Genomic DNA, 20,477 nt, shown 5'->3' with positions numbered 1-20,477 from the left:
ATACCCCTTTGGGCCAGCTGCCAGTGGGTTATGGCTGCAGGGCTGGCCTTTGTGTGGCACTGCTGCCATGTGTGCCCCTGCCCAGGCATCTGGACAGCTATTGCCCGGAAGATGTTCCCAGTGTGGTGGCCTGCTCTGAACTGTCAAAGCATGTCCTCCTGGCCCCATTTGGCCAGGAGGTCAGCCACAGCTAGCTTGGTCCAAGGTGCCAGCTCTGAGCAGGCTCCTCTGCCTGGGTCCTGCCACTGGCCTCCCTAGCAGGAATTCTGGTATTCCCTGTTGGAAAACTGAAAAATCCCCGATAAAAAAATCCCAAAGTCACTCTGTAAAATACCCAAAATTCATGTTTCTCCACAATTAAAACAAAAGACCACTATATAGAGAGAGACAGAGAGACAATGATCAGTTGGGCAAAGTTTTATTGATATATCTACTGTGATGAAGCAATTTGGAAGCCTACCAGTGTCTCTATCATCATAATAAAGTGAATTCTAAATGTTTCATGAATTCATGAATATATGTTTTGCTGCCCCCCACAGGGGCTACGGCTCCCCCTTGGGGTTACAGCACCCCCCCATAGGGGCCACAGCCTCCCCAACAGAGGCCACAGCCCCCCCACATGGGCCAAATGGCCCCTGCAGGGGCTACCACCCCCCTGCAGGGTCCATGTGCCCCACCCCCGCTTGCTCTTTCAGCCCCCTGGATTGCTGCCTGCCTGGCCCCATCCCCCCACTCCCCCAGACCCCCCCAATGGCTGCCCCGCCCAGCCCCTACTTGCACCCCCAGCCCCTGGTGGCTGCCCCCCCACCACAGCCTCTGGCACTTAAAAAAAAAAGCAAAGAAAAATCCTCTACTCACCCCAGAAGCAGGGGCTGTGGGGGCTCTGGGGCCTCCTGGCAGAGCCCCCTCACACAGTACAGGGCAGTGGGGGGCAGCAGGGCCCAGGCTGGGGCTGCCAGGGCTGTCACCCTGCCCCACACTGTGCGGGGGGGCCAGGGATCCCCAATGGCAGCTGGACTGCTGGTAAGTGCCAGGGTTTCATAGATTTCATAGACATTAGGGCTGGAAGGGACCTCGGAAGATCGAGTCCAGCCCCCTGCCCAAGGGCAGGAAGTCAGCTGGGGACATAGGATCCCAGCAAGATAAGCATCCAGTTTGCTCTTGAAGGTGTTCAATGTAGGCGCTTGAACCACCTCCGGTGGCAGGCTGTTCCAGACCTTGGGGGCTTGGACAGTAAAGAAATTCTTCCTTATGTCCAGCCTGAAACGGTCTTGTAGTGGTTTATGACCGTTTGACCTAGTCGTCATCCCTTGGGGCGTTCTGGTGAACAAACGTTCCCCCAGATACTGGTGGTCACCCCTGATAAACTTGTAGGTAGCCATCAGATCGCCCCTGAGCCTGCGCTTCTCCAGGCTAAAGAGCCCCAAGGCTCTCAGCCTGTCATCGTAGGGTCTGCTTCCCTGACCTCTGATCATGCGCGTGGCTCTTCTCTGGACTCTCTCAAGCTTCTCCACATCCTTTTTGAATTGTGGAGCCCAAAACTGGACACAGTACTCCAGCTGCAGCCTCACCAAGGCCGAGTACAAGGGGAGAATGACATCCCGGGATTTGCTTGAGAAGCATCTATGGATGCAAGCCAGCGTTTTGGTCGCTTTACTAGCCGCAGCACCGCACTGCAGGCTCATGTTCATCTTGTGGTCAATGATGACCCCCAAGTCTCTTTCTTCCATAGTGCTAGCCAACATAGCACTGCCGAGCCTATAAGGATGCTGCAGGTTTTTCTTCCCAAGGTGGAGAACCTTGCATTTATCGGCGTTGAACACCATCAGATTCTTGTCCACCCACTTGCTGAGCCTGTCCAGGTCAGCCTGGATCATCCGCCTATCTTCTGATGTGGATGCTTTGCCCCAAAGTTTGGTGTCATCGGCGAACTTGGCCAGTCCGCTTCTGACTCCAGTGTCCACATCATTAATAAAGATGTTGAACAGTATGGGTCCAGGGACAGAGCCTTGGGGGACCCCACTGGTCACAGGACACCACGATGAGTGACTTCCATCAATTACTGCCCTCTGGGTCCGACCACGGAGCCAGTTTTCCAGCCAGTGGATCGTGGAGGACCCAAGGCGACAATTGGCCAGTTTCTCCAAGAGGCGATCATGGGACACCAGATTGAAGGCTTTTTTGAAGTCAAGATATATGACATCAATCTCTTCTCCCTTGTCCAGATGATAGGTCACCTGGTCGTAGAAGGAAATTAGATTAGTCAAGCAAGACCTACCCGCAACAAACCCGTGCTGGCTATCCCTTAAGATGTTGGCGTCGGCCAGTCCATTAAGGATGGCCTTTTTAATAAACTTTTCTAAGATCTTCCCCGGGATAGAAGTCAGGCTAATGGGCCTATAGTTAGCCAGATCCACTTTCCTCCCTTTCTTGAAGATAGGCACCACATTGGTCATCTTCCAGTCTTCGGGCACTACACCAGAGTGCCAAGAGTTTTCAAAGATCCGTGCTAGAGGCTGGGCTATGATGCTCACCAGCTCCTTGAGTACCCTGGTTTGGGGGTTTGTTTTTTATTTCCAGGGATGCTAGGGGGGTGGGGGCAGGGATCAAGGGAGCTCAGGGGGCAGACAGGGGATGGGGCCAGGTGGGGCCGGGATTGAAGGGGCTCAGGGGGCAGGCAGGGGATGGGGCCAGGCAGGGGAGGGATCGGGGGGGCTCAGGGGGCAGGCAGGGGGTGGGGCCAGTGGGGCAGGAATTGGGGAGGCTGGGGGAGCGGGTGGGACTTGAGGGGGTCCCCCCCATGGTCCCCTCCCCCTTCCTCCAGCCCTCCCCAAGCCCTACTTACCGGCACTGGAGCCAGGGTCCAGCTCCCTGGTGCTGGCATGCTGCCTGCCCTGGACAGACAGACAGCGTGCTTCAGCACCAGGGCAAGGGGCAACCATAGAGATGCTCTGGCAGCTAGAGTATCTTTGTGGAGGACCCAGCCTCTGGTTGCCTCATGGCATGGTCCGGGACCTGCCCCACTTTTTTTCTCTGTGGGGTCCAATTTTGCCCCCGCACTGCAAATTTACGGTGCGGGGAACATTTTCTCATTCCTGCACGTGCTTCTTGCAGCGTCTCAAAGGAGTTTGAGATACTAGAAAAGGCACATGTGGGCTCGTCTGGACGTGCCTATAAAGGTCAGGAACTTCCTTTGCTCCTGCCCAAACATATCTGTTCTGTGTGATTACTGATCTCTGAAATCCCCATAGACTTGGTCACCAGCCAGCAAACATATGCAAGCCAAAATACCTGAGAATCAGGATCAATGCACCTCACCTTGCCAATAGTTTGAATTAGGTTTGATTTGTAAGTAAGTTGAAAAGCACTGAGGATATATTTTAGTGTTTCCAGCTCTTTATTTTCACATTGTGATCCAGGTTGAGCTCTAGCATTGTGTATTTTAGAGATTAGATAGATTTCCCTCCAAGCTGGCCCATAAAACCAGACTGACTTTGCTATCTTTTACTTTAGGTGTCCTCTGAGAAGACCTTTGTAGTCTGAAACATTTTTTACTCCTGCACATTGGTCAGAGAGGAGGAGATCAGCAAGATACCCCAGCTATAGCATGTCCCATAGCTGCTGATGGGGTAGAACTGGATGCTTCCATGAGACCACAGAGAGGTCAGATCCCATGGAGCTGTATGTGCTATTACATCTTGCTGTGAAAAGAGTGATGGTTGTCATGGTGCCTGTCCTCCGGAAGGTGAGAGGTAAGGTGGAATAGACTGGGTTGGCCTATCTCCCCATAAAGGGAACAGTTGGGGAAAAAAGGCTTCCTTTCTTCTTGTGTCAAGGTATTTAGCAGAGTTTGCAGATTTGCTGGAATGCAACAGGGCTGTGCTGTGAGTGCTTCTGCTATGGCCTATGAACTTGCAACCTCTGGGCTGTCAATTATGTGCCTTAGTGCCCATGCCACCCCAACCCCTGGAAAAAGGACTGACCATTCCCAAAGTTAAATGATAGGAGAGCAAATAACGAGATCCCAGTAGCTCACCTAGCACCTAAAATTCAGTGGGTATATGGGAGGAGAAGGACATCATGGAATCAGATTTGAGACTTCTAGGTTTGTAAAATTTCTAGACCAGGTTTAGAAACTAGTTACTAATACAGGAAAAGCTCAGCCTGTGGATAGTTCACACCTCACTAGTTCCCATGTAGAAAGTCTGCAGCAAGTCTCCATCCTTATCATGATTATCTCATCTTTCATGAGAGAAAAGAAAAGATGGTGCTTGAGACTCTTTCAGTGACGATGAATGCTGATGAAAATACGACAATATTTGCTGCAAGCATAGGTAGCATAAGCTCCACACATTTGATCTAAGTATTTGCGTATAACTCTACTTTGCTGATATTTTAGTGCTGCCCCAAGACTGCTGTGTTTGAATATATCATTACCATTTATCTATAAACGTATCATTTCTTTTCTTTTTTTTTAAATAGCCTTTTTATTGGCGCAGGAAATGAAAACAACTACAGTGAAAACAACTACAAACAGTTAGCATTTATATTTCTTCTACTAACACAGTATACATTACAATGATATTAAACAATGAGAGACAGATCAGACATTCAGACCAACATCTTGTAAACATGGATATACAAAGTACGAAAATATCTGACTTATCTAACCCAATTCATGCCATATCAAGAATAAAAATATTCAACAAGTCATATTACTTCAAATATACTAAAAATGAGCAACCGTAAGTTTAATAAAATGTTTAAGGCTAATGTCTTCCAACTGAGATGGCTAAAAGTTCAGTCTATATTTGGGCTCTCAAAAAATACTTTGCTCTTCAAATGTGATGAACTCTTAGAGCTCGCATTGACTTCAGTGAGAGCTGAAGGGGCTCAAGAACATAAGATAGCTACAAAATAATTTTTGATGACAATGAAGAAAACAGTTCACATTATCAGCAAAAAAGTAAAAGGTGAAACATGAAGTATTGCAACAGCATTTCAAATTCAAACTGTCTTGCATTTGTGCAAATATTGTTTGGCAAACAATGTTTTCAAACATTTAGTTAGACCATATCCTGTACTCTAACCCATTTTCCATCAAAAAGAAAAAAAGTTTCAACAGAAATTTTTCCACTGTCCCCACTCAAACCATCTAGAATTCAGGACCATTTTTTGTTTTGTAACACAACAATAGGAACCAGAGGTCAGGCTCTCAACATTATTGTAGTCAAAGTGATAATGCTATCTTACATCAGCCATGGAACCAGCCCTTTGCTTTGAAAATATTGGTCTTTATCTCAAGCTGCTCACTAGACGTCCCCACCGATATAAAATATATACAGTATATAACAGAGGTCCCTTTTGATTTTCTTGAAGTCAGAAACTCAATGCACAACCCCACTTTTGGCTTCACTCACCTTTGTCACTTAAGTTTTGTGGTCATTCCTAATTCATGAAACTAAATGGTGCATGAAGTCCATTCTAGTTTCATCCTGTCTCTTGGTGCTCTGTACACCACTGTTTTGGTATATACACTTATGTACATGTTGTACTTACCCAAGTTGCTTTAGTTCATATAAAAAAGGCAGTGTCTAAAAATATCGTAATAGTATGACTAAAAAATTAATAGACATCTCATTTTGTAGCATTAAAACATATGTATGCTTTATAAAAACCTGCTGTTGACATTGATTTTCAAATTTCTTTTAAAATATGTTATAACATATACATATACATTATAACATATACATATAACATTTCTATAGAGCTGTAGGAAAAAGATCAAATTCAGTTATGGTGTTTATTTCTAAAATGCATGTAAAATCTAATCGATGCATCTTTCACCCACTTGAATTACAACCCTGGGCCAACTGGTAAGTCCCAAACCTACTTAAACCCTATAATAGCCATCTGTTGGCTCTCCCTGTTGATGAAATTCCAGGAAGTGAGGCATAAATTTTGTAAAGCTTCTCTGCCTAACAGTGAATTTATGTGTAAGACAGGAAATGGGTCAGCCCACAGAACTGTTTAGAAAACTTGAAGAAAAACCACAACCTTTGAGCAGGAAAGTCATAGTCAGTGCTGAGGACACCCTGACTGATACTTTAACTATTCTCCCACACCCAAAACGAGAGACATTTGAGATACGCATCTCTAGAAAGGAACATTTTCTTCAAAACACTGGGAATTCGCTTTTAATTCAAAGCACTTTCTTCATTGCTCGGGTCTCCCAACACTTACAGGTCCTGGAAATTCTGTAAGTTAAGTGTCTGACATCTTCTATAACCAATGTATAAATCTAATGGTACTGATCCATACAGCAACATTTCATGCAATATTTTTTTTTGTAATGAAAAAAATAAGTTTGAATCCTCTATTTGGCATTCAAACAGTATATTAATCTCAATATAGAAAAGTCAACTGATCTGGAAAAGAAATAAAGGGTTCCCTCTACCAAAAATAATTTAAATCCTTCTAAAAGTTGTTTCTACTCTTTCTGATAGGACTGAAAAATAACCAGATACGTATTATGTAGAACCTGATACCAAAAATAGAAGAAGGGTCACAAGTGAGGTCATGAAACAACAGTTTAAGGAACTTAGCTGCTGATCACAGCTTTCTGAAACAGTAGCTGCATACAACTGGCATCTTTCTCATCAGTGTCACTCATTCAAAGGTTCCATGTTACAGTGGTAAAACTGACAAATGTTCTTTTACTCTCATGCTGTCATCCTACTTAGAAATCTATGAGCAAAAGTAAAGAGCCTGAAGATGTCTGCAGATTCAGGAATATACCTACGTATAACTCAGTTCACACCTGGAAGTTTATCTTTGCAACCATAAGGGCTATGGATACATGTACACAGAATGCAAGCTTTATGTGCTATATAAGGAATTGGTACAGATGTCCTTGACAGGAAAGCTTTCAATTCAGTTATGGTGACTAATCAAGTTAATTTTTCTCTGCTTTAGGTCTCAATGTCCAAAAACGAAACCAATATAAGATATCAATTTTTCTTTGACCTAGAGGTCATTCTGATATGTTCTACTCCTCCTTTTTGGCCATTCGTTCTCAACCCATTCCAGCAGCACTTTTACAACATCATTTCTTTGATAAAATTTACACAGATCTATCAATTGCTCTACAGTTCTGTCACTATTCCGTAGCAAAAACTCCAAGGTAGGACTCTGGTGCTTCTGTTCCAGGAAACACAATTCATCATAGGTCATCCCCCATTTGCTTGCCATATTTCTCCAGTTTTTCACTGTTGGGTGACATGGATCCAATTTTATTCTCATTTTGTACAATAAGTCCTCATCATTAAGCAAGTCACTGATTGTTGGAGCACGGAACAAACATAAGGAGCAGGTGCCATTTTCTTTGCAGGATTTCTTCAGCTCTGCAGTCATAATCAAGAAGTCAAAATCAGTTCTATTTCTTGACATGGATGTAAATACTTTCATTTTGCAGGGGTGACATTTAATGCACAGTGCTGAAAATATTACCGTATTTTCTCAATTCTAAGATGAGGTGTCGTCCCCATCCCTCTGCCCCCCCCTCCCCATTTACCACTGAGGAGAAAGGCCCTCATCTTGAAATAGAGTTCAAAGGGGTGGAGGGGGCAGGTGGTTGCAATGGCTCAGACTCCAGACCCTACCTGAGGGGTCCTACAGTCCTTTCCCCTCCTCCTTACTCTCTGATCTTCCTGAGGAAATGGAACTGAGGAGCAAATTTGAAAATACAGACCTTGAAATAAACATACCTGTAGTAATTTGCATACAGGTGCCTGCTTCCCTTTCTTCTTCTGCCACTTCTGCATCCCCACATATCCCCCCCCCCTTCCCTGCCTACTCTTGCTCCACAGCCCACAGTACTGCTATGGGGGCTGGATTGGACTGGGGCTGTGTGCCATGCTCAGTGCCCCAGGCTACAGCGTGGAAGGAGCCTGCCGGCACAGAGCAAAGATAACAGAGGGGGCAGAGGAGAGCAGAAAAGGGAGGAGAGGGAAAAGGGAGAGAGGAGCAAAGGCTGGAGGGGAAAGGCAGGCAGAGGCTGGGGACAAGGGGCAGGGGGAAGAGCCAGGAGGGTGGGGAAGGAGGGCTGGAGCTTGCAGGAAGAGCAGGCAGGGGGGCAAGCACAAGCACAGGGTAAGCTGCTTGACCTCTCTATACTACCTGCCCCCCTGCAGAGGTGGGGGTGATGAATTAAAAACAACCCTCCAATAATCAGTTTTTATACATGGAAAATTATAACAAATTTATACATTTTCTGTGTATAGAATCTAATTATTAGAAGGTCATCTTAAATTCAGGGCCATCTTAGATTTGAGTAAATATGGTATGTTGCTTAGAATTAGTTCTGAAATAATAATGAGGATTTAGAATGTCTTCTCCTATTGAAATAGTTATAAAATACCAGGAATCTTCTTGTTTTCCAAAGAGCAGTAATTTTGAAAACAATTCAAACTCATTTAATGTAAACCCCAGTGTGTGGGTTGGTCTGTCTCCTTTTCAGAAAGCCTGGTAGTTTCCAAAAAGAAAACTACTGTGCTTTCTCCTTAGCCCTGTTGGGCTGTGCATACAAGAGACTTTTTTATCATTTCCTGTAGATGAATGTCAGGATGAGGCTGGCAGATAGACATCTGCCAGGTTAGCATTTCCAAACTGCTGCCTTTATAATGTGGCAGACTTAGGAAAATTTTAGGACAGTCTTATTTCAGTAGATTATCTCTGCTAATGGACATACACCCCATGCAAATGTTTACTGTGTTACCCAATTTCAAAGTGAAATATTTTGTGTTCCATGTAGGGAATTTATTTCAAATGTACTGTATTTGCTCAAATATAAGATGACCCCCCATATATTAGATTATACATACAGGAAATTTATCATTTTGTTATAATTTTCCATTTATAAAATCAAATTATTGGAGGACTGCCTTCAATTTGTCCCCCTCCCACTGCTACAGCACAAAAAATAAATCTGGGGGGTCAAGTAGTCCCCTTGTCCTGCCTCTCCAGGCTTGTCTTCCTTCAGTCCATTCCCCTCCTCCTTACTCTCTTATCTCCCTGAGGAAATGGAACTGAGGCGCAAATTTGAAAACAGAGACCTTGAAATAAACATACCTGTAGTCATTTGCATACAGGAAAATGATCACAGCTATCAGTAGACTTAGTTCATCCAGAACTGATGCATTTTACCTTTTTTGAAACTGCTGCAAGTTTTAGCACAGGTACTCTATTAACACAGCAGCATTTTTGTACCTACTTATATATAGTACAAACCCTGCCTGATACTAGTTCAAAGCCAAAAGGCTTCTGATTTACCACATACTTCATAAGGCTGGGCCCCACCAGAGTCAACAGTGTTTCAAGCCAGGGTGATACCACAACCCACCACTGTGGACTTGTGTCTGTACTTGAGATACGCCCCCAAAAACAATCCACGATCCATAAGTAGGCCCTGTCCCCACTCATGACTGGAATAAGGTACAGGCAAACCCCACTTAACGAGGTTCTGCTTACTGTGGTTTCGCTATAGCATTCATTAAAAATACCTACCTGGTTTCACTTAGTGCTCAGCGGTTTCATTATAATGCTCAGCCAGGAGGTAGGGAGAAACAGTAGCAGCAGCAGCGGTGGTAGCAGCATTGAATGAAGCAGTGAGTGGCAGCTGGTGGGGCCCAGGGTGGGGTGGCAGGAGCCCAGGGTCCACTCCGGGGGAAGTGATGGCAAGAAGGGGCAAGTAGGGGGCTGGGCAGCGTAAGCATAGACCCTGGGCCCACTGGCCCAGGGTGGGGTGGCAGGAGCCCAGGATCTGCTCTAGCAAATGGTGCTGGAGCGGCCAGCGAGCAGGAAGCAGCAGCGGTGGTGGTGAGAAGGGACAGCGGGGGGCGTGCACACAGGTGTGGTGGTGGCCAGTGGGTGCGGGCCGGCAGGGGCCGTCGCAGCCACGGAACAATGAGGCTGGGAGGAGCCGACGCCTTCCCTGGAGCCTGTGCAGTGCCTTGCAGAGAGCAGCAGGGCCAGGGCCAGCAGGAGCACAGAAACCAATTATATTGATTTACATTAAACCCTATGGGAAAATGGGTTTCACTTAACGCGGCTTCGCTTAGTGCTCAGTTTTTCCAGAACCAATTAAGAGTGCTAAGTGGGGGTTGCCTGTATGCTTGTCGTGAGTCACGAGTCTTGGTATCCTCCAAACATTTATATGCAAATAAGGCACAGGGCAACCTGGCTTGGTTCTATCTCATGGAGGGCAGGGCCACGCTAATAATCGTATGTGCCAGGCTAAAAGAGGTTGTGGCAGTGCACACCTTTGGTGCCTGACACTAAGGGCAGGAGCTAGGGGGATGGCTCGGAGTCTCCTGGTCTGGGGCATGACATGAAACTGAACCCTGCCAGGGATGGGTGGCCTGGTGGGGCTGTTCATGGCAGGACAGCCCCCAAGAAATGCCAGGCCAGTTACCACCCCAGTGAAAGGAGGGTCGGGACACCTTAATAACCTTAGCTGCACAACACTATGGGTAAGGGGGAGAGGCACGGCTACGGCCACCTGAGCCCCAGGGGGTGTAAGACCCCAGGAAAGGAGTAGGGCCAGGCACAGCTGCGACCACCTGAACCCGCAGCGGTGAAAGACCTCAGAGGCCCCAGGGAGGGAATAGCTGTGTAGTCCCAGAGAGGGGACAGTCATGGACCCCTAGAGAGAGGGCAGTAACGAAGGCACTGACAGGGGTTGAGTACAGCTGAGGGTCGGTCTGAAGGGCAGCCCCAGGGGGTGTGCTGAGTAGGGCTGTGGGACAGCCAGAAGGGCAGCACATGGGCCAACCCCCGTAAGATGAAGTTGTTCTGTGTGAGAAGCCCAGTGAGGGGCTAGGGTGGAGTTAGCCCTCTGTCCAATGAATTGGCTGGCCACTACCCAGGTGAGGGTTGTGGGAGAGGCCCAAAAGACTTCATGTTGCCAGCCGAGGCATGACACGGATAAGCCTGATGGCCTATGGGGCCGCTCATGCAGGACAGAGTGCAGGGGGCACAGCATTGTGCGGCAAACAAGAGATCCTGTGAGAGGGTGAAGTGCAAGAGGCCCCAGTGAAAGGGGGGCTGTATGAGTGTGTGAGTGAATGAGACCTGACGAAGGACTAGGTTGGCCCATTTTTAGGCTGGGAGCATAGTGTCATACTCGATGCCATTTGCAAGGCATAGGCCATGGTGTAGGGGCGGTATGGAGCCATGGATAATGCCCCCTGGCATTGGGGCATGTAGTGGGCAGCTTCCCACATTTACCACCAGGTTGTTGTAATAGCAAAGTTGTGGCAGGGAGAGTGGGCAGATTGCCCTATGTAGAGAGGTGGGTGGGCAGAATTGAGACTTGGCCCTAAGCTTGCTCCCGTCACAGAGGGAAGCAACAGAGGGATTCTGGGTGTACTGTTTGGGGCCCCATTTGGTGATGTCTGCCAGGCATTTAAGGCTGGTGAAGAAACAGGAATCACTGGAAATAGGAAAGAAAGGCTAAGCTCTTCTGTGGGAGTGAAGAGGAAATAAAAATGTATGCAATGTAGTGGCTCACCATGACCTGAACAAGAGTAAACATTGAGGGGGATGACATGCAATGGGCACTACCACATATCTTATTCTGATGGGTTTCACTAATCACAATGAGGGCGTTATTTACACACTTTTCCCTTACCTCTCCTCAGCCTTTTGGCTAGGAGCAAGTAAGATTAGGGGGCATCTGAACTCCAAAGCTTCCAGGCCTGGGACTTGCATGTAGGATATCCCCTCCATGAAAAATAAGGTTTCCATCAGCATGTTTGCCCAAGATGGACCATTTCTTTTATAGTCATGCTCAGTGTTGGCTACATTTAATCAACTTTGTAGTTGGTTTCCATTACTCAGCACATGCTGCTTTTGGTAGCAGCTTAATGACGGATGATGTATTTAGTGAGATTTTTTTCTTGTATACAAATGTAAAATGAGGGATTTTTCCTCCCACGCTAATTGGAGAAGTGAGGGGGAACCTCATCTTATATTCAAGTAATTTCAAATTACTGAAGAAAATATATAGAAAAATACTCACTTTATGAGAAAAATAAATAGGACTGCATTTAGATACAGAGCTTGAAGAAGCTCAAAGAATCAGTCTCTGAAGTCAGGTAGTAAAATGCTCTCTCTCATTTGCCAGGGATTGCCATTTGAAGAGCTAAACATAAAAGTTGTCACAATATGGAAAACTGCCTCTATAGGCTTATAAGTAGCTCAGATGGATATGAATAAAATATACAAACCCAATAAAATTGGGTAGGCCTCATATATTTTGAATCCCAAACATTTCTTGGTAATGCTAAACATCAGACTAACAAGAATTTAACTGAAGAAACTCTAAAAATAACTAAGTACATGAATCAATAAATCTAAGAGGTTACCTGAAAGTGATTGTCCAGTATGGTTTTGACTGTCATCCTCTTCTGGCTACAAGCAGAAAGAATCCATGGATTAAAATAATGTATCCAAATAATCTAAAATAATTTTCCTAACCTAATCTGTTACTGGGTGAAAGTCTGTTTAGAAAAAAATTTGAATTATCTGAAAAGGTCAGATAGGGAAGGGAAAAAGGAAACATATCAATTTTATCTCTCAAAAAGGAGACACAAAAGTTGATGAATTGCAGCCTTTTTATGCAACATCTTTACATTATGACCCACCATGTAATAGAAAAGCAAGTGTTTTAACCAGCAAAGACCATTAGTCTTTTTTGCACCAGCAAATCGTTTTTGTTCTCAGCAGTTATTTAATATCAATCCATCTGTGAATGGCAAATTATTCTTACTGTAATGCCATATCATACTCCATCGTAACTCTGGAATAGTGTGTCCTCTCTCTCCCCACACCCATCTTTGTAGTACTGTGGTTTGTTTAGGTTTTTTAATGCAGTTTTACTGATTTTCATTCAGGATTGACTGCAGGACTCAATGTCTGAAAATGGTAAGCCGTAACAAGGTACAAGGTGCCCTCATGAGGCATAGTCATGACAAATTATTGTAGAATTGCAATAGGAGTCATTCACATTCAGCATAAAACATGAACAAGAACTTTCTAGTTCCTTTATTTTTTTAATAAGATGCCAACAGCTGTTCAACAATTCCAGCTGCTTGACTTCTGAAGGTTCCCTCACTACTTTCTGAGGAAAGCCTGGCCTATACCTTCAGCTTGCGTTATCTGCCATAAACTGGGCTGCTAATACCACAAAAAGGGACTGTTCCCTTGACTCTGAGGAGCACTTTTTAAAGGCCTTTTTTATATCTGGGAAACAGTTCTAGACAAGAGCTGAACCTCCATCAAGGACAGTGCCTTGATTCTTGGGCTGGGACAAACTGAAAACGAGGAAGTGAGAAATTGACCCTGGTTTGTCCTACCCTTCTTGGGCGAATGTAAAGCCAGGTGGAATATCTTTATTGCAGATTTAAAGATCAAAGTATGGGAGGGTGGGAAGTCCATTAGATAAGTACAATAAAACACAGTTGACTTTGGTATAGCATCATTCATCCAAAAGTATCACAGACAGCAACTTGCAGGCCATCCCTGCAAATACAAGTAAGCTATGTAGATTATATAATGCATTGTAACACAATACCCTAGACCTACCAGCACTTCCCATATTAGTAAATCTATTATAAACAGTATATGGTTAGGTTGAATAGATATGATAAGCACTCACATGCACACACTCAAATCCCTACGCACAGTCTAATCCAGTTATATCAAGGTAAATGACATCTACAATTCTAACATTCTAAAAGCTTAAGTCTGTCTGTCTGTAATGCTTTATTTGCACTCTGGCAGACAAACAGCCAATCAGAGCATGACGAAGGAGCATGGAGGGAGGGGTCAGCTGAGGAAGAGTGGGATCCGGGCTCCCGGCTACTGTGAAGCTACTTTCTTGATGGTGTTGTGCATCTAATTGTCTTCTCACAGTAGCCTCACAGAAGCCATGAGCCTGGCTACCATTTTTCCTCAGCTGGCCACCCACTCTGCCCTCCCCACCACGCTGGGCTCCCAGCACCCTTAAAGAGCATTACGGACAGACAGATACACAGACAGCTGGACTGAGCCCTTTATATATAGAGATCCAATCAGAAATTTCCCACACATTTGTACGTAGTTTTCACTGTCCTCCCACTAAATGCTTAAGTGGCCCTGATCACAAAAGCAAATACATTTAGCCATTTCCTTCCATTACCTTGTGGACAATTATCCAAAAAGCAAAAACATCACAGAATATGGTACATGCCTAAATGAAATCCAACAACGGGTGAACCCTCATGACAGTAAGACAAAAAGGAAAGGACTATTTTTTAAATGTTTCCCCTTCCTACCAGTTTCTTTTCAGTTTGATATAGGTAGAATGTAAGTTTGTTATTCAGGAGCTTTTCACTCAAAACTGCCATGTAGGTATCCAAGTTCAATAAATCCTATGTATAGATATATCAGCTATCATTCACACAGAAGCCTATCTCCATTTTCTCTGATAGTTCTTGAAAGAAAGGAGGCATTTTGGAGCCCTATGGAAAAAATTTCCAAACGGGAATTTGGAAGGAGGAAGAAAAGCTTGTCACGAAAACTCTTTGGCCATGTCCAGATGAGCAGGGGTATGCACCTGCAGCAGCGCAAATAGTAGCAGCACAAATTCATGGCACTACTTTGTGCCATAGCACATGCCCCTACATGTGTGTTTTGTTGTGGGGCCGTGTGTCCCACTTTGGGCAAACTGTCTGTGCCCAGCTCCTCCTGGCTCCCAGTGTGCTGGAGCAGCTGGGGCACAAATGGAGGAGAGGAGACACTCTGGCTGGCAGCCAGAGCATCTCCCTGGAAGACCAAGCCACCGTTTGTTCTGGCGCATGTTACTATAGCATGCACCATGCGTGGGGTTTTTTCTGGGGCTTTTTTTGCTACCAGGAAATCCTGGTAGCAAATTTTGTTCCCGTGCTGCAAATCTGCAGTGCATGGTATGTTTTAACATTCTATGTATGAGGTTTTGTGCCAGCACAAAGAGGTTTTGTGGCGCCACAAGCCACGCATGCCGGCATGTGGGCACGCAGCCCTTGGGTTCATGGGCAACTCTGAAAGGATCTAAGAAATGAATGTCTTTCCCTTGATTTATGCCTACTTGAAGTTAAATTTAAAATAATTCATATATTTAACAAAAAAACTCAAATCAGTTCTTTTTGTCTTATGATTTGTTATGGTGAAACAGCAGCAGCAGCAGCAGCACTGGCCAGGCAGAAACTGTTGCTCAGCATGGAGGGAAAAGTGGCCCCTCCCGCTTGCCGCTGCCCAGTGCTTCCTGCTACAGCTGCTTGGAGCCTGTGCTGGGCTGCCCTGTGGCTCCTCTGTGCAGGGCAGCGCAGAGGTGGCGGTGATGGTGGCGGAGCTGCAGAGCAGCCCAGGAGTGGGCTCCGGGCAGCTGTAGCAGGAAGCACCGGGCAGTGGCGAGGGGGAGAGGCCACTCTTCCCCAACACTGAGCAACAGTTTCTGCCTGGCCGGCACTGCTGCTGCCACTATTCAGCATGAGCAGATGAGCCTGGAGCAGGCTCGGGGTGGGCCGGGTCAGGGCTGTGGCACAGGTCCACCATACCAGTACCATGGGGTTGGGGCCAGCGGCTAGAAAGGCAGTTCAGCTGCAGAACTGCCCCAGCCCTGCTGTGTGCCTAGGAAATGGCAGGAAACGCCACAGTCAGACAGTGCCTGGGATAATAGAGACCGAGGGACCCACCACAGGCCAAACAAAGCTCCTCCACAGGCCAGATGCTGTATTTTGCCCACTGGTCTAAAGAATATTGTTAATTAGCCAAACAAGACTATAAATGTGTCCTGTACTCGTGCAGAAGGCAGCTAGAAACAAATGCACTCTCCAGGCAAGATGGCATTTTAGTCCAAAAAAGGTCAAAAGTCTGCCTATGCCTGTATGGCCCGGCAGGTTGGGTAAAGATCCTGCAGCCAATGGCAATCAAGCATGCAGTTTGGCAAGTATCACCTCCATCTATCTTTGATCCTTCAGCCCAAATAACCAGCTACCCATTTGCAACCAAGAGCTTAAGTCCAGAGCAAAGTTCAAACTGCAGCCTGGTATACACAGCAAAATACCTTAACCACTCTGCCACTGGGCCCCACAAGGGCTCTACAAATCTAAATATATCAAAACACAAGTATAATGAAGCACTATTACAACCCCCCCTTAAATATAAGCAGAGTTTCAGTATAATAGCAGAGGCATAATTTGACAACAGCCCCTTTCCTCTTCATGATAGGAATGACGACAGACTCTCTCTGTTATCAAGGACAGCTCTGTTGAACTGCCAGTCTGTGGCCTACATGCAGTCCCTGAAGGGTTAAGCTGCAGCTCCTGGGCTCTTAGTCCAGGCACTGCTCCTCGTTTTTCTTTTTTGCTGCTGTCACTAGAGTCCCCAGGCTCTCTCTTCTTTTTCCAGCTTCCACTGCCCATCCCCACCTCGCACATGATGTGGCAAGGGCCTGTGTTGTGTGGGGGCTCACAATATAAGGGTGAGGGGTTGACTCACATGGTGTGGCATGTGGCCCGCACTGTGTGTACCTGGGGTCCTGCAGCCCCAACACTCAGAAGTGGGACAACCCTGATCTAAAGTGGCCTCTACAATGCCATCCAGTATATCTGTTCCTAGGGAAAGCAGCTGTGACAAGATCTGGAGTAAGAAATTCCTACTTAACCATCTCCCTCTAGGCTAGTACCATTTCTCTACTTTACCCTGTCCTCCTCTGCTCAGCCCAGGACAAAAAAAACCCCTAAGAATTCAGCCTGTAACACTCATCTGATAGACAGCAACTATAAAATACTCAGTGTCACCCAAGTGCAGCACAGTAAAACATAGCCAGCAGCAATATGTAGTTTCATCATGGGGAAATACTGTCCCACAGTCAGCATAATGGCTTAGTGTAAAACAGATATCCTCTGTCTCCTGTACCCCAACTCCAATGCTACTGTGGTAGCTACTGCCTTAGCTACATATCCCCTATAAGGCAGGTGAGAGGTGAAAGTTAAATGACTGATCTGTACAGTTGTGAATCCAGTAACTTGCTTTATAATCTCATCTCTATTCCAGTATGGAAAAAAATTTGGTAGAACCAGAAGAAGCCTGCACCTCCCAGGCAGCCTGCACCCCCTATGAGAGCTCTTGGCGCACTGCTTACTCAACCTCATCTGTTCTGCTGTTGGCTAGGTAAGATTGTGGTGGGTGGGTAGTACACGTGGATCTCTCTTTATGCAAATTTGTTTTGTGCAAATTCACTTATATGTGACAACCTTATCTATACCAGAAACTCGCTGTGTGAGAAAAATTCTATCTTACGCAAAGAAGCAAGCAATGCAGCTATGCAGTGATGCGAGTGAAGCATTGTGGGAGGGTGAGTGGGGCGGGTATACGACACCATCCCGCACTTGCCTCAGTCTCGCATCGTTCGTTGTTCCGTGTGGTGCTACGCTACTTGCACTCGTATTGTGGTGCATCTATTTGCCTTTATTATTGAATTTAGTGAAATGTTGTCTAAGCAATCTTCTAGCGCACCTCGTAACCCTGTCCTGAGCCAGCCATGAAGTGAAAAAGGAGGCTGGTACGTATCCCTATTAATTACATGTAATAATACTTTATGCGAATTCACTTTATGCAAGGTTTTTTTGGAATGCAACCCTTGCATAAAGAGAGACTTGAATGTACTTGCTTCTGTAAGAACAATTCAATCATGGATATAACTGAATCATATTAACAGATTTCATCCCACTATAACTGATGTAATTAAATTCACACAGGATGAAACTCAGTCATATCAATAGTAGTCAGCATATCAGTTATACGTCAACTCTACTCTGCCTATATCATCAGGGCTTATGGAGCACCCCAACCTTTTGTTAGTCTTTGCACAAATGTACATTTCATCCAATTCTTAAACAGATTCAGGAAAATTTGGTTGGGAATAGAATAACTCCATGCTGTCTTAAAATTGCTGTGATAAACATGTTTTCCTATGCTATTTTAATATCCTTATTGAGTTCATAACAATCTAGTTTAATATGAATTAAGGATTTCTCAAACACATACAAACAGTCCTCGACTTACATTTCGAGTTACAATGTTTCACATTTACAACATTTATAAACTGACACCCTTTTTCAACTTTATGATGTGAGTTTCGACTTTACAACGCTTGATCTGATGTGATGCCACACCAGCAAGCAAGTTTGCTGTGTCACTCATCTCCCTGGACAACTTCTGTCTAAACTTCCTTGGACACTTTAAGAAAGCAGACAGGACTCCAGAAAAAACCTGCAGCCAAGAACTCTTCAAAAAGTCCAACCAAGAGCCTTTCAAAAAGCCCAGCAAAGTCACCTCAACAAAGTCCTTCCAAATCATTATGATTGCTATTTACAATATAAATACATTAATGTAGCTATATTACTCTTCTATAATTGATTGAGTACAAAATTCTGGGGTATTTTTGGTGAAAATAGGGTATCGGGCCTTGGCTCAGGAACCAATCCCCCATCTATAACATTGTTTCTTATGAGAAAATTGATTCCGAGTTACAACGTTTCAACTTAAGATGCAGTTTTCAGGAACCAAATGTGTCCTAAGTCCGAGAACTGCCTATAATTTGAATATGAACTGTATTATCCTTACCTGTTGTATCAGGCCAGAATCTGATGTAAGACTCCTGATGTTTACAGATGCTATTTCCAATGTAACTTGATCTGTTAGGTACTCCTCATCTAAGACAAAGAGAGTCTGAAATGTTGATCTTTCATCCAAATCAAAACTTAAATAACAAGATGGGAGGGTATGGTTGTGGGGTTTGTCGAAGAGGGTCGGTGGGTATGCTGGCGTGTGCAAAAAAGCCCCCAGTGTGCACACTCCTGAGCTGGTCAGCACCTGCCCCCCTGCCCCGGAACAGCCTGTTTAAATCAGTAGGTCCAGATGCTCTTCACCCGAGGGTGCTGAGGGAATTGGCAGAGGTCATAGCAGGGCCCCTGGCATGGCTTTATGAGCACTCGTGGGGCTCTGGCCAGGTACCAGAGGATTGGAAAAGGGCCAATGAAGTCCCCATTTACAAGAAGGGGAGAAAGGAGGACCCTGGCAATTATAGGCCAGTCAGTCTTACCTCGGTGCTTGGGAAGACCTTTGAGAAAATTATCAAGGAGCACATCTGCAAGGGCCCAGCAGGGGAGGTAATGCTCAGGGGCAACCAACATGGGTCCATTGAGGGCAGGTCCTGCCTAACCTAGTTTCTTTTTGTGATCAGGTCACACAGTCCCTGCACGAGAGTGTTGGGGTGGATGTCGTCTTCTTGGACTTTAGGAAGGCCTTTGACATGGTTTCCCACCACATTCTCATAAAAAAAAAAACTTTATGACTGCAGCATTGATGCCTACACAGTCAGATGGGTGGCAAATTGGCTAGATGGTTGCACCCAGAGAGCGCTGGTAGACAGGTCGACCGGGAGCGATGTGAGCAGTAGAGTCCCCCAGGGCTCGGTCCTGGGGCCTGTACTGTTCAACATATTTATCAGCGATCTGGATGTGGGTGTGGAATGCACACTGTCCAAATTTGCTGACGACACCAAGATGTGGGGTGAGGTGGGCACGCTGGAGGGGAGGGACAAAATAAAGCTAGATCTAGACAGGTTACAGAGGTGGGTGGATGAGAATAGAATGGAATTCAATGCAGACAAGTGCAAGGTGCTGCATCTAGGGAGAAGGAACCAGCAACACACCTATAGGCTGGGAAACACCCTTCTTGTCAACACAGTGGCAGAAAGGGATCTTGGAGTCATTGTTGACTCCAGGATGAACATGAGCCACCAATGTAAGGAAGCGGTGAGTAAGGTTAACCGCACCTTGTTGTGCATCTACAGATGCATCACAAGCAGGTCCAGGGAGGTGATCCTTCTCCTCTATGCAGCACTGGTCATGCCACAGTTGGAGTACTGTGTCCAGTTCTGGGTACCTGTGACAGGAGTGCCTCTTCTGGAGTCCGTCTATCGGTGACTCCGCCCTCCTGCTATGGGTCAACCGCCCGCCTTCTTGCTTGCCATGCCTTGATCTTAATTAAGGAAAGTTAATTTGCGGGAAGCTGCCCATTCATTGCCCCGGTGCCAGGGGGCGCTATCTGCTGCTCCTTTTCCTCCCCTACACCGCAGCCCAAGCCTCGTGGATGATACTGACATGGTTTGATCTAGGCCTCATTGTAATTTGGCCCTCCCCTTGTCCTCCCTGGGCTTTCCCTATCTCGCTAAACCCCTATCTTGCTTTATCTCGCTGTCTCTGCTCTCTGGGGCTTCTTGCTGCCCCCTCACTGGGGCTGGGGTTCCCACGCTGCTGCAGGTCCCCTATGAGGCCTCCTCCATCCCCTAAGAGCCTCACCCAAACTGCCGGTACAAACAGCAAACACAA

At 45.9% G+C, this 20,477-nt stretch overlaps 1 protein-coding gene across 2 annotated transcripts in view; it reads right to left on the bottom strand.

The window, feature by feature from the left end:
- Window positions 1–4,528: 4,528 nt before the first annotated feature.
- Window positions 4,529–20,477, bottom strand: part of EDARADD (EDAR associated via death domain) — a 34,826-nt gene continuing 18,877 nt past the window's right edge. For both annotated transcript variants that reach the window (XM_059715638.1, XM_059715639.1), the window contains exons 4-6: window positions 18,709–18,797; window positions 12,426–12,471; window positions 4,529–7,403 (exon numbers count right to left, since the gene is read on the bottom strand). In XM_059715638.1, the coding sequence (XP_059571621.1) occupies window positions 7,027–7,403; window positions 12,426–12,471; window positions 18,709–18,797 (512 nt within the window). In that variant the 3' untranslated portion in view covers window positions 4,529–7,026. The remainder of the gene's footprint in view (window positions 7,404–12,425; window positions 12,472–18,708; window positions 18,798–20,477) is intronic.

Source organism: Alligator mississippiensis, chromosome 1 (assembly GCF_030867095.1).
Source record: "Alligator mississippiensis isolate rAllMis1 chromosome 1, rAllMis1, whole genome shotgun sequence".
NCBI lineage: Eukaryota > Metazoa > Chordata > Crocodylia > Alligatoridae > Alligator > Alligator mississippiensis.
Note: the sequence above shows the minus strand (reverse complement) of the source record. Positions and strands in the feature narration are given on the sequence as shown.